This window comes from Danio rerio, chromosome 8, assembly GCF_052040795.2.
Source record: "Danio rerio strain M-AB ecotype USA chromosome 8, GRCz13ab, whole genome shotgun sequence".
Taxonomy (NCBI): Eukaryota; Metazoa; Chordata; class Actinopteri; order Cypriniformes; family Danionidae; genus Danio; species Danio rerio.
This window is the reverse complement of record NC_141028.1, coordinates 61,884,760-61,907,121: the sequence shown is the minus strand read 5'-3', so window position 1 is coordinate 61,907,121 and position 22,362 is coordinate 61,884,760. Positions and strand designations below refer to the sequence as shown.

The 22,362-nt window shown below is 44.2% G+C and overlaps 3 protein-coding genes across 7 annotated transcripts; 2 read left to right on the top strand and 1 right to left on the bottom strand.

Moving 5' to 3' along the window:
* The first annotated feature begins 243 nt into the window (after window positions 1-243).
* Window positions 244-3,011, top strand: trh (thyrotropin-releasing hormone). Its single transcript, NM_001012365.2, is given in 3 exon segments — window positions 244-317; window positions 416-581; window positions 1,482-3,011. Coding segments are annotated over 2 exon segments (600 nt in total). The 5' UTR covers window positions 244-317; window positions 416-418; the 3' UTR covers window positions 1,919-3,011.
* A 4,004-nt stretch (window positions 3,012-7,015) lies between these two features.
* Window positions 7,016-11,686, top strand: mbd4 (methyl-CpG binding domain protein 4). 5 transcript variants are annotated; one of them, XM_087265683.1, is made up of 7 exons: window positions 7,016-7,167; window positions 7,771-8,947; window positions 9,390-9,449; window positions 9,663-9,797; window positions 9,986-10,135; window positions 10,404-10,507; window positions 11,447-11,686. In XM_087265683.1, the coding sequence occupies exons 2-7, from the start codon at window positions 8,896-8,898 to the stop codon at window positions 11,519-11,521; spliced, it is 576 nt and encodes a 191-aa protein (XP_087121809.1). In that variant the 5' UTR covers window positions 7,016-7,167; window positions 7,771-8,895; the 3' UTR covers window positions 11,522-11,686. The 5 variants fall into 5 exon arrangements, with proteins under 5 accessions (XP_087121809.1, XP_087121810.1, XP_087121811.1 ...); XM_087265684.1 differs by having other exon boundaries at window positions 7,768-8,947; XM_087265685.1 differs by having other exon boundaries at window positions 7,753-8,947.
* A 724-nt stretch (window positions 11,687-12,410) lies between these two features.
* On the bottom strand, window positions 12,411-22,362 carry creld1b (CRELD disulfide isomerase 1b). The gene is made up of 11 exons (XM_087265661.1): window positions 22,255-22,362; window positions 20,872-20,976; window positions 20,315-20,397; window positions 19,369-19,479; window positions 17,449-17,540; window positions 16,766-16,945; window positions 16,544-16,639; window positions 15,250-15,333; window positions 14,936-15,031; window positions 14,685-14,825; window positions 12,411-13,486 (listed from the first exon to the last, which is right to left on the bottom strand). The coding sequence occupies exons 2-11, from the start codon at window positions 20,968-20,970 to the stop codon at window positions 13,266-13,268; spliced, it is 1,203 nt and encodes a 400-aa protein (XP_087121787.1). The 5' UTR covers window positions 20,971-20,976; window positions 22,255-22,362; the 3' UTR covers window positions 12,411-13,265.

Below are 22,362 nucleotides of genomic sequence, written 5' to 3'. Positions count from 1 at the left end.
CATATGGTGTGTGTGTGTGTGTGTATGTGTGTGTGTGCGCTCTGCTGGATGATGATTGATTACTGGAGTCAGGAACTTTTATGAATGAAGGAGGTGTTTTTTTTGTTTTGTTTTTTTTTGATTTTTTTGTTTTGTTTTAGCCTCAGAAGCGTCATTCTGCCCCCGTCCGGATGACGTCAGAGTCCCGAAGCCCCCGGTGTGATGTCACAAGCCTTTATAAACGCGCGCGCGCCTCTCAGCTGCATCCACTCTGCTGACCTGCAGACCCACAGCATCAGATTCAGCAGCAGATACACCTGAGGAGTCCACTTCTGCAGGTGAGCTGCGTGCACGAGCGTCTCCAGGTGTGTGATCTGATCTGTGTGTGTGTGTGTGAAGATGTTGATGACCCTGTGTGTGTTTGTGTGTGCGTCAGGACATGCGGGCGGTGTGTGTGTTCGTCTTGGCCTGCGTGGCGGTGTCCGGAGCTCCGGGGGTCCGCGGGCAGGACGGCCCGGCCGAGGAGGAGCTGTTCCAGCGGGCGGAGGATCTGCTGCTGCGCTCCATCCTCACACAGATGGAGGAGCAGAACAGCGAGAACGGTGCAGCTCACACACACACACACACACACACACACACCCTAGTCAGAAACTTACAAAAAAAAGATTGCCACAGTTTAAATGAGCTGAAACAATCTTGAGTTTTGTCGGGGGATAACTTGTTTTATGTTCAGTCCACTTTAATGTGTAATTTAATCTGACTCGCCGCAACACAAAGCGTTTTACAGGCTGTTTCTGTGCTGTACTTCTTATTTATCACAAAGCTGAACGCACAATGTCAGTTTCGCTCAGTTTGAGGGTTATTTTGGTGACTGCGTAATTCTACAATTAAACACTATACGAAGATGATTATAGTTGGTTTAAAGTTGCGTTATTAGTCAGTTATTGCTGTAGGCCTGATATACATTATAACGACACTGTGACTTCAGTAAATTATCGTTTACTGTATGTTTACTAAAACTGAAATGAATACAAATGTCGTTGGCTAAATTAATATAAACTATTGCCATTAAACTCTTACTAAACGCATTTATCGCGCAACTCTACACTGATGTAGAAAAGTGTTTATCATGGGTGTAATTGTCGCTATATTGAGCAACTGTCTGCATGAAAACATATGATTAATATAGAGTAAACACTAAGGTGTTTGTGAACTCTAGGCAGTGTATGTGCATTATAGTGTTTAACTGTTTGTTAATGAGTGCTGCATTAGTGAACTGATGAGCTCATAAATGCTGTAGTGGACTTTATTTTCACTGCAGTAATGTGGTGGTGTTCTCTAATATAATATAAGCTCATTGACCACGCATACAAGCAACTATAGCATCACCACACTGAACACTGCACTAGACATTACTCCACACAGGCAGACACTGGAGTGTGTGTGTTGACTCACAGAAGTGCCGTGTGTGTGTGTGTGTGGGTGTGTGTGTGTGTGAGCAGATCAGCCGGAGTGGATGGAGAAGCGACAGCACCCGGGCAAGAGGCAGCACCCCGGGAAACGCGAGGAGGATCTGGAGCCGGAGGTGGAGATGGAGCGCTGGAGGCGGCAGCACCCCGGGAAGCGCGCGCCTCTGGATCTGGGCATGCTAGAGGACCCCACTGCGCTCAGCGAGCTCTCCAAGCGGCAGCACCCCGGGAAACGCTACCTGATGCTGCTCCACAAGCGGCAGCACCCCGGCCGGCGCGAGCTGCAGGAGGCAGATGGACACTCAGCTGAGCTGGAGAAGCGGCAGCACCCTGGGAAGAGGCGGTGCGAGGGATGGGCGGACGCCGGCTGCGGGCTGCTGGAGCTCCTGGACACGAGCGGAGCCCCGGAGAAGCGGCAGCACCCGGGCCGGCGCGCGGAGCTGGAGGACGAGCTGCCGGGGCTAGAGTAACTCTCGGCGGGCGGGTGAACGGACGCTTCAGTAAGTGTTCGGGAAACACACCTGTCTCTCCATGTGCCAGTTTTCGAAGCGACAGTTCAAAGCCTCATTCACCTGTGACGCGTTTTTGTTTCTCCGGCGCGCGTAATTGCGCGGGGAGTCCTCCGGTGTCTGCTGTACACTGGGGTAAAGCTGGGTTTATATGCGCACGTTCAGACTGTCTCCTTAATGATGTGATTTCAGGAAAGTGTTGTTTGCCAATTATAAATAGTGGAATCACATTATCAGTCAAATTATGATCTGTCAAACATTGTTTAAAGTCAGTTAATAGTGCTGGTGTTGTTTTGAAGTCTTGCATGCCATTTCAGACCCAATATTCAGAGTGTAATGTGGTAAACAATATAGGCAGCATGCCACCATTGACACTGTTCAAATATGAACGCGAAAATAAAACCAACTCTTCCTCAATGTCTGTCTGTGCTGTCGGATTTCATACCTCCCATAGGAAGATTGGCTGATAGCATGATTTCAGTGTTTAGAATTAGTAAATAAGACTTTTTTAAAATTATATCAAGGAGAAAGACCTAATGTGTGAGTATAAACCCAGCTTTACCCCAATGTCAAACCGTCCCATAACTCCTTTTCCAAAAGTAGGTAGCGCTGAATATGCGCCCATCGGGTTGTATAGTGTAAATGTTTGATGTAGTTCTGAGGCTGATATCACCCAACCCCTAACCCCAACCTCAGAACCAGTCAAACACAGTGTTGCTCTGTATAATCTGATGGGCATCATGATTTGTCCGGACACCGGCGCGAAATGCTCCTCAGCTGACCGGAGATCTGCTCTCTCCGTCGGTCTGTTCTGGAAGCATTTCTGCGCTCATCAGCACGGATCTCGCACTTTTGCTCAGTGTAAATGCCATCGGGTTTGGGTTCGCAAAAACAGTGAAACGGGTTGCCGAGATATTTTTCTACAGTGATTTAATTCTTGCATGAGTTTGACCTGTACATTTCCATGATTTATTTTTGTTCAATTGATAAAAGAGCATATAAATGATGATGATGATGATGATGATGATGTACAATAAAATGCTTTCGATGCGAATGTCTGCTTTTGGGTTTGAGTTCTAAACATACACAGCGGGTTCAGATGCAAATAATAAATACATAAACAAATAAATAAATAAATAAATAAACATAATACATAAATAAATAAATAAATAAATAAATATATAAATAAATAAATAAATGAAGCGAAAATTCACAGAAACTGATCAAATAAAAGAAAAAGAATTGTGGATTTTTTAAAACTGCAGTGGTGAAGAGATCAGAAACACACTCTGAGAGAGGGAAAGTCATGCAGAGGGGTGTTTAATGATGATTTCTGGTTTAGAATAATAAACCGAGCTCATAACTGAATATCTGCAGTGCTGTTATAGAGGATGACTCAGTTCACTGACAGCGCGACCAATACGTGATTCTGTACAAATGTTTTTTAAAGCTCAATCAGTGCACAAATTAAGTTCAATTAATTGTTTTTACACATTTAAGTGGATTTAAGATAAACAAATTGTTGCCCAAAAAAATACGAATTGTGTTGTTTTAACTCCCTTAACTCAAACTACAAAATGCTGTAGGTTATGACAACTTAATTCTGGGTGTAATACGGACTAACTAAATCACCTGCTGGGTTAATTATTTTAATTACATTAACAGAACCACATTAAACCCAATGTTAGTCCATATTTTACCCAATTTAATTTTAAATGACCCAGCATTTCTTAGAGTGTTTGAACAAGCAGCAAATGTCATTGTAGAGCAAAGAAATAAAACATCCTATTGTTGTCATTGATGCTGATTTCACGAATATATATATATATATATATATTTAAAGAATACAGATTGAAAAGAGGGATGTAATAACATATTCCTGAAAATTAAACTGCTGCCATGAAAGTTTACACAAATATCCTGCAATTACTATTGCTATCAGAAAGAACCCAATGACTAAAATCTAATATACTGCATTAATATCACATATCACATGTAGATGTGTGTATAAACCTGAGGTTTTTTAAATATGAGGTTTTGACTGATGTCGTCTCTGGGTTAAAATGCTGGGTTGTTGGGTCACATATGGACAAACACTACAGTTGAGTTGACCAGTGCAATTTAAATAAATAATAAATAAAGTGCCCATAATTTCATAATTAACTATTAATTACCAAGCCAATAATGGCAAGTTACATTGCTTTAAGTACAGTTGAAGTCACAATTATTATCCCCCCTTTGAATTTGATTTCTTTTTAACATATTTGCAAATGATGTTGAGCAGATTGAGGAAATGTTCACAGTGTGTCTGATAATATTTGTTCTTCTGGAGAAAGTCTTACTTGTTTTATTTCGGCTAGAATTAAAGCTGATCTTAATTGTTTAAACACCATTTTAAGGTCAAAATTATTAGCCCCTTTAAGCTACATTTGTTTTCAATAGTCTCCAGAACAAACCACTGTTCTACAATGACTTGCCTAATTACCCTAACTTTACCCTAATTACCCTAGTGAAGCCTTTACATGTCACTGTAAGCTGAACACTAGTGTCTTGAAGAATATCTAGTCTAATATTATGTGCTGTCATCATGACAAAGAGATAATAAATCAGTTATTAGACATGAGTTATTAACACTGTTATGGTTAGAGATGTGTTGGGGAAATCTGCTCTCTGATAAACAGAAATTGGGGGAAAAGTAAACAGGGGGGTGAATAATTCTGACCTCAACTGTATATAATAAAAACTTAATTTGTGAAAGCAGAAACCTGTCTTGGATATCTGCATGTCACTGTGTGTTGTTGTTGTTGTGTAACTGGTTTTAATAGGTTGTGTTTGTGTTACTCCACAGTAAAATAATGATCACAGCTGGGATTGATCTTCAGCCCACATTCATCCTTATGCAATCTGATTAATCACTGAATATTGTTATTACTGAGGCACTTTATAACTGGTAGAGGAGATATCAGTGCTCAAACTGCAGAGTTCATTCACAATATATCTGACCTGCAGAAATGTCCAGCACATCTAGAAGAGTGTGAGCTGATTAATGTGATGTGTGTTGTGTGTGGAGGTGTGCTGCTGCTGCTGCAGTTTCTCTATCAGAGACGTGTGCTGCTGAAGAAAACTGCATTTAGAGGACAGACAGCGCTACCGAGAGATCTGCTTATTTCAGCCTGTTTGATCTGTGTGTTTGCATCATTCAGTCAGTGTGTGTGTGTGTGTGTGTGTGTGTGTGTGTGTGTGTGTGTGTGTGTGTGTGTGTGTGTGTGTGTGTGTGTGTGTGTGTGTGTGTGTGTGTGTGATCAGCTATTTTCATCAGTCATGGTCTGATTGATGCAGGACTTCAATGAATCTTTAGTCCACGGGGTGTCCATTAATGAGGCTGTGTGTGTGTGTGTGTGTGTGTGTGTGTGTGTGTGTGTGTGTGTGTGTGTGTGTGTGTGTGCAGATTAACACACACACACCCACACAAACATGCCAAATGTGTCACACAATAACAGTGTGATGATGATGTTTGGTGTTCTTCATCTTCATCTGCTCTGAATCTCTCTTCTTAAACAGACGGTTCTTCATTGGCTCCAGGAATACTCGTATTATCCATAAGGCCTTCACACGGCACTAAAGTTCTCTATAGTGGAAAAGGCTCTTCAGCATAATCAAATGTTCCTTAAATTAAAAATAAAACTAATGTGCTTACTGTTCCTCAGCGTACCCAGAATGATCTGTGAATGGCAGAGCTGTGAACTCTTCCTGTAAGAGTGTATAGTCAAAGTGAGACATAACAGTGCTTAAGCCGGGGATAAAGCAGATCCAGGAGGTGTTCATCTCAGAGTAAAGCCTGACAGGTTTATCAGCAGCTCAATGTGAAGCGCAGCACGGTGTAGAAGACTGAGAGCTTTATTCTGAGAAAACAACCAGCTGGATGTGCTTTATCCTGATCTTTACTCTGCTACTGGCTATACAGAAGGTAAGGAAGAAAGAAAGAAGCTTTATAGGCATGCACAATATGTATAACAGTATTAATAAGGGATGCTGCTGAAACAAACTCTATTAACAATTACAACAACTCAGACAGTATAATCAGGAGAGTTAAAATACTCAGTGTGCTGCAGCATTATTATAAAATACTACAGTAATGCACAGGAAATACAGTAGTGTGTTTTAATCATACTGAAGAACTTGATCTAATCTATTACAGCGATTTGCCTTTTCCTATGGCAACACAACAACTATAGTGATTGATCTGTTGTGGTGATTCTACAGTTGCTATGGCAACAACAACTATAGGGATTGATCTGTTGTGATCCTACAGTTGCTATGGCAACACAACAACTATAGGGATTGATCTGTTGTGGTGATTCTACAGTTGCTATGGCAACACAACAACTATAGGGATTGATCTGTTGTGGTGATTCTACAGTTGCTATGGTAACACAACAACTATAGGGATTGATCTGTTGTGTTGATTCTACAGTTGCTATGGTAACACAACAACCACATTCATTGATCTGTTATGCTAAGTCTACAGTTGCTATGGCAACATAACTATAGTAATTCATCTATTGTGGTGATTCTACAGTTGCTATGGTAACTATGGTAATGCTATGGTACTGTATTGTAGTGTTCTACAGCTATAGGATATATTATACACCTCAGTTTACTGCGTACTAAGTATACTGCAGTATTTATCCGTTTCAGATCACTATAGTCGATACTAGTGTGCTTTGTGAGCGATCATTAACAAAGAGCTGTAATGTGTACAGTATAATACACTTTACTACAATTAAAAACAGTGGACATTTGACTATACAGATAACTATAGTGTGTTTCAATAAATAAAACGCATGACCGTCTAGTTTTAAACTATTAAAAAAGTCCTGTGCCTTGCTTATAATGAAACCAGAGTAGATTGTGAGCTCAGTGTGAGGCAGGTGCTGCTGTCCTGAACTTGAAGTGTGTTTATAATTGAACTTGAACTTGCTGTCATTCTCCGCCGCAGCAGCAGGAGGCGACAGAGCCCGAGTCAAGCTCTCTCTTCCTCTCTCGGTCTCTCTCTCGCTCCCGTGTTTGTTTACATTGAGCCAGTCCACACGCGAAAGTGTCCGCGCTCATCCGAGTGTGTTTAACCCGCTTCTGCTCAGCGTTCACAACTCACAGCGTCTGAGAAACCACCAGCGCCTGAGCTCCAGAGGATCATGAGCAGCGAGCAGGTGTGTTTCTCTCTGTGTGTGTGTAAGAGAGAGAGAGAGAGAGAGAGAGAGTGAGCGATTGAACAATCACAACAGGTAAAGCTGTGTTATATTGGGAAATTCAGACTTTCTCCTTAATAATATCATGTCAGGAAAGTTTTCTTTGCTAATTCTAAATAGGGAAATCAGATTAGCAGCCAATGACTATCACAGTCCAGCATTGATCACAGTCAATTAGACAGTGTTAATGTTGTGTACAAGTCATGCTGGCATGCTCATTCCCATCCAATATTCAGAGTAACATGCTGAACAATATAGAGACTGCTGAATGACCGAGTGTGTCCATATTAAACACACTTTACCTCTATTGACACAGTTTACATCTCGTAAAAAAGGGCATCATTTTATTTATTGTAATTAAATGTTCTTATTACTTTAGTTGTCTAACTAATTAACTGTACTCCTCTTCCTTTTCTCCCCCTTGTGGAAAGTAGCATTGGTTGAGGAGTGTTGTTGAGTCCTAATTGAAAGTTGCTGTTGTCATTTGCTGATTTCATGATTTCTCATGCAGAAAATTAATTGAACAGATTAATAACTCATCCCCAGCGGTGTCTCTTCCAGCAGCAGCTGTCATCAGTGTGAAGATCTGCACAGAGCCATGCCTCACACCCGCCACAGCAGAAGAAGAGACGCGGAGAAATACAAACACACACACCTGACCCCAGATCAGCATCCAGAAGCAGACACACACCCACATCTGACCCCAGATCAGCATCTAGAAGCAGACACACACTCACATCTGACCCCAGATCAGCATCTAGAAGCAGACACACACTCACACCTGACCCCAGATCAGCATCCAGAAGCAGACACACACACACATCTGACCCCAGATCAGCCACCAGACACACACACACATCTGACCCCAGATCAGCATCCAGAAGCAGACACACACTCACATCTGACCCTAGATCAGCCACCAGACACACACTCACATCTGACCCCAGATCAGCATCTAGAAGCAGACACACACACACATCTGACCCCAGATCAGCATCCAGAAGCAGACACACACTCACATCTGACCCCAGATCAGCATCTAGAAGCAGACACACACACACATCTGACCCCAGATCAGCATCAAGAAGCAGACACACACACACATCTGACCCTAGATCAGCATCAAGAAGCAGACACACACACACACATCTGACCCTAGATCAGCATCCAGAAGCAGACACACACACACACCTGACCCCAGATCAGCATCCAGAAGCAGACACACACACACACCTGACCCCAGATCAGCATCCAGAAGCAGACACACACTCACATCTGACCCCAGATCAGCATCAAGAAGCAGACACACACACACATCTGACCCTAGATCAGCATCAAGAAGCAGACACACACTCACATCTGACCCCAGATCAGCATCTAGAAGCAGACACACACACACACCTGACCCCAGATCAGCATCCAGAAGCAGACACACACTCACATCTGACCCCAGATCAGCATCTAGAAGCAGACACACACACACACCTGACCCCAGATCAGCATCCAGAAGCAGACACACACACACACCTGACCCCAGATCAGCATCCAGAAGCAGACACACACTCACATCTGACCCCAGATCAGCATCCAGAAGCAGACACACACTCACATCTGACCCTAGATCAGCCACCAGACACACACTCACATCTGACCCCAGATCAGCCTCCGGATGACTGCGCTGGAGAAGAGATGAGGCAGAAACACTCTGGCTGTGCTTCACCTGCTGGAAACTCTGAGAGTCGTGAGTCTTCAGAGATAATCGTATCAGTGTTTGCTTTCAGACATACAGCGAGCCAAAGAGGCGAGCAGATATTCAGAATCAGTGTGTCTGTGATGTGCAGCAGCAGTGAAAACACACACACACACACACTTTACTGTAACATCAGGTTCAGTGTTTAACCAGACCCTCAGCATTCAGCATGAGCCGATCAGTGATGAGAGAGAAATCATCTGAGTTCATTGTGGAATGTCGCCAATAAATACAAATATTCCTGTAATAGACAGACTCTTAAAGTTCTTGACGGTGTTCTCGAGCACATGAGTGTAGTGCAGACTCGCCACTGCTGCTGTTTGGTTGATCTAGTAGTTATCTGGCTCCATCAGTAGCCTGTTCAGTACACACTGCTGCTGACAGGCCGAGCGTGTCCTCAACAGTGTGTTCTCATCATCCGCTCTGTCCTCAGGCCTGAAGAGAACTGTAGAGAAGCGCAAGACCAGTCCATACTTCAGCAGGAGGAGTGAGGGTACGCCATATCATGAGCACACACACACACACTCACTCACTCACTCACACACGCTCACACACTCACACACACACACTCACACACTCATTTCAGCAGTCACTGAGAAACTGTTGTTCCTGTGAGAAACTCTGTGTGTGTGTGTGTGTGTGTGTGTGTGTGTGTGTGTGTGTGTGTGTGTGTGTGTGTGTGTGTGTGTGTGTGTGTGTGTTCCAGCTGTGCGCCGGCCGAGGCGTAAGGTCTTCAGGAAGTGGACTCCTCCTCGCTCCCCCTTTCGGCTGGTGCAGGAGACGCTCTTCCATGACCCCTGGAGACTCCTGGTGGCCACTATATTCCTCAACAAGACCAATGGTACACACACACACACACACACACACACACACACACACACACACATTCACTCCTGTTGTTCAACAAGACCAATAATACATGCACTCACAGTGTGTGTGATTCTCCTCTGTGTGTGTGTGTGTGTGTGTGTGTGTGTGTGTGTGTGTGTGTGTGTGTGTGTGTGTGTGTGTGTGTGTGTGTGTGTCCAGCGCGTGTGGCTCTGCCGGTGCTGTGGGAGTTTCTGGAGTGTTACCCCAGTGCTGCAGTGACCCGTGTGAGTGACTGGCGCCCCCTGTCTGTGCTGTTGCAGCCGCTCGGGCTCAGCCAACTGAGAGCCAAAACACTCATACGCTTCTCTGGTATGTGCACACACTCACACACTCTCTTACAGTGAGTCCTGTCCACATTTTCTTTGCCCTGTCTCTGTGTTGGATTGTTATAGCTGTAGACACACTCAGTCATGTCACCGCTGGGGTGTGTGTTCAGGGTTACTGCAGAGAATCATGGGTAATTTGCTGATATTTGTAGAGTAAATGTATGACAGACTGTGTAAATGAATGCTTTAGTGTGTGTGTGTGTGTGTGTGTGTGTGTGTGTGTGTGTGTGTGTTCTGGTGTTGTTAATCAGATGAGTACATCAGTAAATCATGGCAGTACCCTATCGAGCTGCACGGCATCGGCAAATACGGCAACGACTCGTACCGCATCTTCTGTGTGGACGAGTGGAGAGAGGTGAGAACTGCACACTATACTGTACTGTACTCTACTGGACTATACTCTACTATACTGGAGTATACACTTACTGAACAACACTCTACTGCACTATATTTTACTGGACTATACTCTACTGGACTGTTCTATACTCCACTTTTCTATACTCTACTATTCCCGACTGCACTTTACTCTACTGTAACTGTACTGCACTCTGCTATACTATACTCCACTCTACTCTACTATACTTGACTATACTTTACTATACTGGACTATACACTTCCTGGACTATACTCGTATGGACTATACTATACTTGAGTATACACTTACTGAACTATACTCAACTGCACTCTGCTCTATTGTACTCTACAATACTTCACTGGACCATACTCTATTATACTGGACTATACACTTAATAACCTATACTGGACTATACTCTTCTGAACTCTACTGTACTCTACTAAACTCTTCTCTGGCCTGTTGTAATCTACTATTCTCTGCTCTACTTTACTACGCTATGATCTATTCTGCTTTACTGTACTCTACAATACTCTGCTCTACTATACTGTATTATACTACGCTCTATACTTCTGTGCTCTACTGTGCTGTACTTGACTATACTCTGCTCTACTATACACTCCCCTACTTCACTGTACTCCGCTATACTCTGGTCTAGTGTTCTCTACTATACTCTGCTCTACTATACTGATATTTCCTGTACTGTACTCTACTCTTCTATACTATACTATACTCTGATCTACTGCAGTCTGCTATACTCTACCTTACTCTGCTCTATTTTACTGTACTCCTCTATACTATACTATATTGTACTGTTTCCATCTGTACTGTAAAATGTTATACTCTTACCATACTCTACTCTTCTGTACTGTACTCCACTACACTGTACTCTCCTCTACCGTACTCTACTATATGTAAATCAGAGTGTTCTGGTCTCTACAGGTCACTCCAGACGATCATAAACTCAACGATTATCACGCCTGGCTCTGGAAAAACCACAAACAATTAGGAATCTGATTTCATCTCTTTTAATAAACTATAATGTCCGCAGCGCCACAGGTCGATCACAGATCCTGCAGCTGTTTCTTGGCTTGTTTGTTTCATGTTCATCATGTTTGTTCAGGATTTGCAGATAATGTTCATGTTGAAGATTTAAATAAATGAGATTTTTTATCTTTTCTACATGTCGTGGGCCTGTCTGTGAGATATGACAGCAGAATTCACGTCTGTATAGTATTTCTGAGAGGTACAAGACGAGGGAAAACTGGACATTTTCATCCACGAGGAGCGGACAGACCACTGAAAACACGACTGTGCTGAGGCATATTATGAGAGATGAAGAAAACAAACGCACTCTTCCTCTTCTCGTGTTGTTCATGCGGACGCTGAGCATGATGAGAATCACTTCACAAATATGATTTATGGACAGAATCCAATGTGATTTAGGTATAAAAAAACAGTCCAGCATTTGAATAATCTGTGAAAATAAAATGCCAATATACACATACAAGCTAATGTTCATCATCGTGAAGCATAACAGCTCTGAAACAGCATATTCTGAGCTCCAGCAATATAAAGCTGTGGTTAAAAAACATATTTCCACACGTCACATTATATCAGATTGTGTTTGTTATAGTACACTGTACACAATACATATAAACAAACACTCAACTGCTGTGATTTATTCTCGTAAATGCAAATTTAGCATTTTAAAGGGCACAGATTAAAGAATAAATACAAAACATGACAATAATTTCCAGACCATAATAATATTAAACTCCAGCAGTCCCCGCACAAACCTGCAGTAATGTTACTGACCAGCGCTGGCCGTAATAGCAAACTATGGTTATACTCATTTTACTGTCTGTCTGCTGGAAATTTGTCACAAAAAGATGAGTGAAGCAGCTGAATGAAATAGTTTTAATGTAATTATAAAGTTGAGCATCCTAACAGCAGGTGATGAAGGAAACAGGTTTGACTTTAAGGCTGGCAGAACAGAGCTCAGTCGTCACATTCACACACAACTAAAATAAACTAAACTGAAGCATGCAGACGTCTGCAATCTACAGCCAATCACAGCGGAGGAACCCACCTATCACAGCTGTCACATTTGCATATTTAAAACAGGACTCCCACTGCCAGAGGAAATGAGCTGAAAGAGTGATCACAGGAAATCTGAATACACAGACATTCTAGAGCGCAGTCAGAGATCAGGAGCACTTCATATTGCACTTGAGAAGAGCAGAAGAACAGCAGCAGACCACAGACATCAGTGTTCCTCAGAGAATCTGTTGAAGCAACACACACACACACACACCCTGAAGGGGAATCATGATTACAAAATAACAATAACAGAGTCACTATAAAGTCTTCAAATCATGAATTAATGAATGTGGAAACCCCATTAAAATCAACATGATCTATTAACATACATTACTTTCACACACACACACACGCTCGTGATCAGTGTCAGCGCTGTATCCTGCATCAGGAAAAGTTCTCAGCATCTTCTCTGATCTTCAGAAATACACACACACACATCCACAAGCTGAGTCTCAAAAGACACACGCAGCAGCTCAACTGTTGAACACAGTGTTAGAAACCAATCCATCGTCATCTTCATCATCTTCATAATTATTCTTCATCATCCTCATTGTTCCTCATCATCATCTTCTTTATTCTTCCTCCTCCTCTTCTCCTGTTGTCTCCGTCAGTGTGATCTCCATCAGTCAGTGAGTGAGTGAGGTCAGTGTCTCCTCCTCTACCTGCCCTTGAGGAAGCCGTCCAGCACGCGGTCCCCCTTCTCCGACAGCCAGTATCCGGCCATGGCGGCGACGCCCCCGATGAAGATGGCGGTGAACACCATGTCTCCTTTAGCAGCGAGCGTAGCCAGAGCGCAGATCACCACGCCGAAGAACATCTGCTGGAGAACCAACACCTCGTCATCCGTCATGTCGTCAAACAAGCCCTTCTCTGGCCCCGCTGCAGAAAACACACACACACACACACACACATTATATATTGAGTTCTCTCTACAAATAATAAACATTTATATGAAACATCTATTTTCTGCATTATTTGTAATATCAGCTTTCCTCTGTATCTCTGCGTTCTGGTCAACTCTGGAACTCTAATTCTGTTACATCACTTAGAAAAGGCAGAACAATCCGTAGAGCACTGATAGACAACTAACTCTCCTATCCGCCTACTCTGTTACCCTCGACTCCATAACCCTTGACTCCGTTACCCCCTCAAATCTGTGACCCTCGACTCCATAACCCTAGACTCTGTGACCCTCGACTCTGTTACCCTCGACTCCGTTACCTTCGACTCCATTACCCTCTACTCCATAATCCTCGACTTCGTTACCCACTCGACTCTGTTACCCTCAACTCTGTGACCCTCAACTCCGTTACCCTCGACTCCGTTACCCACTCGACTCTGTGACCCTCGACTCCGTTACCCTCGACTTCGTAACCTTCGACTCCATTACCCACTCCACTCTGTGACCCTCGACTCCGTTACCCTCAGTTTCATATCCCTTGATGCAGTTACCCCTGACTCCGTTAATCTCAACTCCATAACCCTCGACTCCATTAACCCCTTGACTCTGTAACACTCGACTCCATAACCCTTGACTCCGTTACCCTCGACTCCATAACCCTCAACTCCATTACCCCCTCGACTCTGTAACCCTCGACTTCGTAACCCTTGACTCCGTAACCCTTGACTCTGTTAATCACGACTCCGTAAACGTTGACTCCATTACCCCCTCAACTTTGTAACCCTCGACTCCGTTACCCTCGACTCTGTTACCCTTGACTCCGTAACCCTCAACTCCATAACCCTCGACTCCATAACCCTCTACTCCATAACCCTCGACTTCGTAACCCTCGACTCCATTATCCTTGACTCTGTAACCGTTGACTCTATTATCGTAGACTCCGTAACCCTCGACTCCGTTACCCTCAACTCCATTACCCTCGACTCCATTACCCTTGACTCAGTTACCCTTGACTCCTTTATCCAAGACTCTGTAACCCTCGACTCTGTTATCATCAACTCTGTTACCCTCACCTCTGTCATCCTTAACTCTGTTATTGCCGACAATGTTATTGTCAGCTCTGTCAACTCAGGAGTGAGTGTGTATGTGTGCAGGAGTGTGTATATGTGTGCTCACCAGGTGTGAGATTCTCCACACAGATGCTGTCCCGCCTGATGAAGCCGTCCGCACACTCACAACGGTACGAGCCCTCCTCGTTCACACATGCTTCATTCAGGCCCGGACACGCAATGGTGCGCTCCAAACACTCGTCAATGTCTAAGGATGACACAGAGGGATTGGGACGAGCACACACACACACACACACACACACATACAAATAAATAGAACATAATAAAACACACACACACAGCTGATATGAGACTCACCTAAACACTTGGCCCCAGTGAGCCTAAAGCCTCGGGCACATTTCTTGCAGCGAGCCGGACCACTGCCCATACAGCCCACACACGCCTGATCACAGCCTGCACACACACACACACACACACACACACCTGATCACAGCCTGCACAACAATATTGGATGAGTACTTACACACGCACACACATAAACAAAACTGTATTGGAGCACACACACACTCACGAATACACAAGTTTCAGTTCACACAAACACACAATTGTATCAGTACACACACACTCACATGCTCACACACACAACTGCATCCACACATATTGTGACTGACCTCTGCATTCGTAAGAGCCGTCTGTGTTGAAGCAGTATGTGTTTGACGGACAGCGAGCCAATTCTGTGCCACACTCGTCCACATCTGCAGTAACACACACACACACACACACACACACACACACACACAGAATAAAAGTGTTAGAAAGATGATAAATGTTGGCTTTAGACAGTCTGGTGTGTGTAAAAGATGAAAGTGAATTGTTAAAGTCGCCATGAAATGGAAGTTTTTCCTCTATCGTCATGCTCATCCAGTTAAAACAGTCCTGATATGAGGAACATGTAGGCCAGTGCAGCACGTCACCCGACAGGAACCGACTGGATTGTGAAAAGACAAAACACTGTTAGCAAAATGAAGGAAGACTGGACAAGAGTCGGAGAGAAACAGACACACACTGATAGCCCCGCCCTAAAGTACTGAAAGACCTGCCCTAAAGGACTGAAAGCCCCGCCCTAAAGTACTGAAAGACCTGCCCTAAAGTACTGATAGCCCCGCCCTAAAGTACTGAAAGACCTGCCCTAAAGTACTGATAGCCCCGCCCTAAAGTACTGAAAGACCTGCCCTAAAGGACTGATAGCCCCGCCCTAAAGTACTGAAAGACCTGCCCTAAAGTACTGATAGCCCCGCCCTAAAGTACTGAAAGACTTGCCCTAAAGTACTGATAGCCCCGCCCTAAAGTACTGAAAGACCAGACCTAAAGTACTGATAGCCCCGCCCTAAAGTACTGAAAGACCTGCCCTAAAGTACTGATAGCCCCGCCCTATACTACTGAAAGACCAGACCTAAAGTACTAATAGCCCCGCCCTAAAGTACTGAAAGACCAGACCTAAAGTACTGATAGCCCCGCCCTAAAGTACTGAAAGACCTGCCCTAAAGTACTGATAGCCCTGCCCTATAAGACTGATAGCCCCTCCCTAAAGCACTGATAGTCCCGCCCTAAAGTACTGAAAGACCTGCCCTAAAGCACTGAAAGACCTGCCCCAAAGGACTGATAGCTCCGCCCTAAAGGACTGATAGCTCCACCCTAAAGGCATTCCATGTGATCAGAAGTGTAGAGCAGTGATTATGAGGAGGGGGCAGGTTATATATTTGATTGAAGCTTCTGTGGGCAAATTAATTTTCATTAAACACTGCCGTGCACGGACACATCGTTTACAACAAGCTCTACTGTATAATTATAAGAGTCCATTCTGATTTCATGGCGACTTTAAGCACAGTCTCTGCTCTGAGTAAGAGTGTTCCAGGTGAACTCTGGAGGTGTTCTGTGTATTGGAGATGCTTCTGCTCTGCTCACCGATACACCTGCTGCTGTGGAGGATCCAGCCGGATTTACAGAGCTGACACTGCTTCTCCAGCGGACCACTGCACACCTTACAGGAGTGATGACACGCTGAAACACACACACACACATCATGCACTGACATTGTCCACAGCCCCATATCTTCTCTGCTGCACCACTGAGAAACATTGTGTGTGTGTGTGTGTGTATGCGTGTGTGCATGTGTGTGTGTGTCACCTGAGCAGGGTGGTTGTGTGTGATTGGAGCTCTTCTCTCTGTAGTATCCGTCTGCACACTCCTGACACAGAACTCCAGCATATCCCGGGTCACACACACAGTCTCCGTCGCCCAGACGCGTGCCTTCACCTTCACAGCGACCCAGACCTCCACACACACCTGCGGGTCCCGACGGACACTCTGAACACACACACACACAGAGAAAGAGAGAGAGACACACACACACCACAGGAATGTATTGACCATGAGCTTAGCTTTACAGCGGGGCAGTTTTGTAAGTAAGGGATAAAGTACATGCAGCCGGTGATGATCACAGAATACAGCACTACAGGTTCATCAGCAGCTGCTGTAGAAGACTGAAGGGATAATCACCAGCTGGATGTACTTTACACTGATTATTACACGACTACTGACCACAAACTAAACTATTAGACACAAAACACTGATCTGAGTAACTGACGTGTTTCTAGTCCAAATCTCAAAATAATGAAGAGAGTTTTTCTTTAAAACATGTAAAATGCTCTGCCATAGGGCGAGTGAAATACTCTTGTTTATCAATAACAGACTTTTCTTCCCCCATTGGCAGATTATTGGACAATAATAATGGATTCAGCTCACTGTGTATTATACATTTGAATAATGTGCATGAGCATGTGTGTGTGTGTGTGTGTGTGTGTGTTTACCTGCACACTGAGGTCCGTAGTGTCCCGCCGGGCAGCACAGTCTGAGCTCCTCAATGCAGAGCCATTCAAACAGGTCTGGCGCCTCCTGCTGTCTGTAATCACACACACACACACACACACACACACACACACACACACACAGATATTAATAGCTGATTTTAAAGCACTGATTCATGAAGCTTCGAACATTAACGCCCCATTTAAATGGGGCTTTAATGAAGGCGAGTCTAAAGTTGGGGCTAACACAATCGTCTTAGCAGCGTCAGCCAATGAAATTCAGTCACCAGTAGGCCACTGTCTAGCTGGTGTATATGCATACAGTGATCTGATTGGCCGATGCTTCCATCGGCACTTGAAAAGTTGAGCTAGTCCCAACTTCTACAGTGAGCAACGCCTCTGAAGCGGCGCAGACGGATCCACAATGCAGTTCAGCAATGCTTGACGTCACCCAATCAAAATGAATGGAAATCGTTGACGCTGACGCCCCGTGTGAATGCGCCGTTACAAATCTTTTGTTTGGAGTCAGCGAATCGAGCATGTATCAGATTGGCAGGTCATGTGGTTTCGGTAATCAAGGCGTCATTACATCATCACGGTTTTAAAATGTTTTGAAAATGTTTGTCCACCAGGGGGCGATCTGTGAAATAGCATAAAACCCACATTAATCACGCAGGGTCACTCAGATCGCCCCCTGGTGGAAAATCTCTGAACATCTGAACAGGTGTAATAGTTTTAACCTGATCTCAGATCAGCTTTACAAGTCAGCAGAAGTTTTACTGAGACAATAAACTGACAGTGAAATGAAAAGGAATAATAGATCATAATATTTAAGAGTGCAGACACTTAATATTGACTGATATTAGACAGATTTTTATGCGTTCATAGCTTTATACTTTAATGTAAAGTTCGCATTGTGTTTGGGAAAGTCTGTTTCGTCTGATTTTTGTTGCATTTACACAGTTTTGACCAGCAGGTGTCGCCAGCATGTGCTGTTTTAAACATGTCATTCCTTTTCCTTCAGCTTAGTCCCTTATTTATCAAGTGTCGCCACAGCGGAATGAACTGACAACTATACCAGCATATGTTTTACGCAGCTGATGCCCTTCCAGCTGCAACCCAGTACTGGGACATGTTTTAAACAGTCCAGTCTGTAATGTAGTGATGTTGTGTGTACACTACGTCTCACACACACTGAAGTGCACATCATGTGCAATGAGACATACTGCATGGCTGTGTCAGAAATCGCATACTTCCATACTATATAGAAGGTGCTTTTGTAACACCTGTGTAGTAAATTCACACTCAAATGCAGAGCATGCTCCAGTAATGTGCAGTGCTTCAGTCTGTAAAGTGTTGAGTTTCTCTAGTCTGGCTCACGACACCAAAACTGTTGTGAAATTTTAAGACGAGTACAGTTTTACAGACATCGACACGTGTAGGTGGGGACAGCATGCAAATGAAGTGTTGTTGTCGGCAGGGTAAATTGCCTTTTCTGGCCCGATCTCATCAGCATGTAAGTCGCCATTCATGATATATTTTAGCATGAAAACAGAAGTGTGCAACTGATGCTCTGGAGACAGAGCCCGTCTGACCAGTTGACCGGCTGGAGAAGACAATAGACACAGCCGTGCTGTAAAACTGACAGTTTGCACTAGTTTGGAGACAGTCAGGGCTCAGGAAAACAAGACATTTTAAGGTCTGTCACACCCTAAAAACCAAACATATATTACTTTTGAGTTATATCTGGATTATATAAATATATATTCCCATAAAAGCTGCTGTCTGACTCACACTCCAGAGCTGAAGGTGGCGGTAATGCACCAAAACACTGGAGGACAAACACCACAAGCATTCATTCATCAAATCAAAACACACCAGGACACACACACACACACACACACACACGTGCAGCGCCCTCACCTGTGAAACCACCACGTCTCCACCTGATCCTCGATCTGCTCCAGCAGTCTGTTGCACTCAAAGTCAGATTTATCACACGCTGCCTCCACGATCTCTAGCAGACGCGTTTCACTGCACACACACACACACACACACACAGGTCTCAAAGGTACGTTTCTGACTCTTCTAAAGCACAGTAACACCATCATATGTGTGCAGATCATGCTAAATGAACACGTGTGTGTTTATCTAAAGGTCAGCTATTCTGCTCTGAGAATCTCTGTCTTTGCTTTGATCTCTGTAACTCCGCCCACTGCCAGTTCAACCAATTATATTTCAGCACCGCAGGTTGCCAGATTGTGGAAAACTGCCTATTTCATTACGGTCATGATGAGGGCTCTCAGTGTATGCCAGGGGTCACCAAACTTGTTCCTGGAGGGCCGGTGTCCTGCAGATTTTACCTCCAACCCTAATCAAACACACCTGAACAAGCTGATCAAGGTCTTTTTAGGTATACTTGAAACATCCAGGCAGGTGTGTCGAGGCAAGATGGAGCTAAACCCTGCAGGGACACCGGCCCTCCAGGACCAGGATTGGTGACCCCTGGTGTATGCGGAGGCAGCTGAAAGTGCGCCCTCTGGTGGACAGAAGCAGACACAGAAATCACACACAGATTCACAGCTACAGAAATACACAAGAGGGAGTTTTTAAATTAGCAAATATTACAATCATTACATAAGTGTAAGACTCAAATGAAATGACATGCTCCTGTTTGTGTGTCAATCTGGACACTTGTGTCTGCGCTGTGGGGAGGGTGGATAAAACACTGACATTTTGAATGTGGACTGCAGTACCTAAATCAACCACTAGATGAGTCAATCCCACACACTGCAGCTTTCACTGGAAGCCTGCAGATGCAGCAGCAGCTCGGCATGATGAAGCTGTGTTGTGAGGTTAGTCGGCTCACCTGCGTGCGTATTTGGCCAGTTTCTCCTCTTCCCAAGCCGTGTTCCCACCGCCGAAGTTCTTATTGGCTGTTCGCTCCAAACCCTGAAACAGCAGCAGCAGCAGCAGCGTTTACTCTTTACTCATCACAGCAGAACATGCAGCAGAGAAAACCCCACACTGCTGAACACCCCTAGAGTAAACGATCTGCGGTAAACACTGTAAATAGAGGAGTGAAGTCTGAACACCACACAGCAGCCAGCATCAGACTGTGATAGTGCAAACAATCTGACCAAGACACAAGCAAGAAGCAGCAACAGCTGAAATGTAGTGTTGCTTTCAGAAATATCGAGACAAAATGTGTTTATCTTAAAAGTAAGCTAAATTATCCACCGATGGGGGAAGCAGAGCGGTCCTGTCTGCACTCTGACATTATTGAGCTGCCCCACTGCTCTATCTGTAATCTTCAGTACAGAGTCTCCGCGCCGCCTCTCCTCGTGCCTCATCTGAGGGTTCGTCTCAGAGCGCTCCGGGAGAGTCTTCAGTGATGAACCTGCTGAATGTGGCCGTGGAGCTCACCTTGATGAAGCTGTGGCTCAGTTTCCTGCAGGTCTGACAGGAGGACGAACTCAGAGTCTCCACAGACAGAGAGAAGAGCAGCAGCCACACACACCACATCCCCAGCTGCAAACACACACACACACACACATCAGCACTACGCAATACACTAGTGCAGTCTAGTACACAATACACACAACCAATGACTTACACATGTACATGCATGATGCAATATAGGGTGGGGCAGTGGTTAGCACTGTGGCCTCACAGCACTCAGGTCTCTGGTTTGAGCCTCGGCTGGGTCAGTGTGTGTTTCTGTGTGGAGTTTGCATGTTCTCCTCCTGTTGGCGTGGGTTTCCTCCGAGTGCTCCGGTTTCAGTCCAAAACACATGCGCTATAGGGGAACTGATCAACTTAAATGAGTGTGTGTGTGTGTGTGAATGAGTGTGTATGGGTGTTTCCCAGTACTGGGTTGCAGCTGGAAGGGCATCCACTGTGTAAAACATGCTGGAATAGTTGGTGGTTCATTCCACTGTGGCGACCCCTGATGAATAAAGGGACTAAGCCGAAGGAAAATGAATGAGTGTGTGCAATTATATATATTTATTATGCATTCGTGATTAATACACACACATGCATAAAAATAAAAACTATACAAAGCATTTTTGCATAGATATTTAATTATTATATATAATTTGCATCAATAAATATAAACGTTTTCCCAAATATATGCATGCCTGTGTGTATGTTTATATGAATATATAATAAATATACAGCACACACACACACACACACACACATATTATGTCAAAACAAACGCTAATTGGGGGATGCATTAATATTTGCCCAGCACCTAATATATATTCATATCTATATTTTCATAATAATTCGAATAATTGTTATTATAAACTAAAGAAGAGCACTGACGTCATCTATCAGACTGAATATGCTTCAAATATATATATATATATATATATAATTGAGAAAGTAGTTCATGACAATGCATATGAACACATTAAATCCTGCGATGGCCTGAAGCATCAGTTCCTCTTCCTGGTTGAGGTGTGTGCGCTGATGCTGATGCTGCGTGTGTGTGTGTGTGTGTGTGTGTGTGCGTGTGTGTGTGTGTGTGTGTGTGTGTAGGGCAGAGAGATGCTCAGAGTCTGCAGAGCCTCAATGAGTGAATGCTGGAGATTCTGCAGTTCATTTATTCACGCATTCATCGAGACTAAACACTCTCGAACACACCATTATTACACACATTATTACACACATTATTACACATGCGCGCGCGCGCAACAGTGTTTATCCCCGGCGCCGCTCTCTTGTGTGTGTTCTCTGTGGTGTAGTGTGTGTGTTGTGTTGTATGTGTATATGTGTGTGTGTGTTGTGTGCTGTACTCACTCGTCGGTGTGTCCTCCGTGTGTTAAACAGCCTCAGGATCTCCACAGATGCAGCTTCTCCGGGTCTCCTCTTCAGATGTCCACCATCATCGGCTCGCTTCTAGCTCAT

Coding starts and splice junctions, on each gene's coding strand:
- mbd4 (XM_087265683.1), top strand. CDS start 8,896: ATGAGGCAGAAACACTCTGGCTGTGCTTCACCTGCTGGAAACTCTGAG. Junction 9,450..9,662: donor CTTCAGCAGGAGGAGTGAGG/GTACGCCATATC, acceptor TGTGTGTTCCAG/CTGTGCGCCGGCCGAGGCGT. Junction 10,508..11,446: donor GTGTGGACGAGTGGAGAGAG/GTGAGAACTGCA, acceptor TGGTCTCTACAG/GTCACTCCAGACGATCATAA.
- creld1b (XM_087265661.1), bottom strand. CDS start 20,970: ATGTGGTGTGTGTGGCTGCTGCTCTTCTCTCTGTCTGTGGAGACTCTG. Junction 16,946..17,448: donor CTACGGACCTCAGTGTGCAG/GTAAACACACAC, acceptor GTGTGTGTTCAG/AGTGTCCGTCGGGACCCGCA. Junction 15,032..15,249: donor CGGCTCTTACGAATGCAGAG/GTCAGTCACAAT, acceptor GTGTGTGTGCAG/GCTGTGATCAGGCGTGTGTG.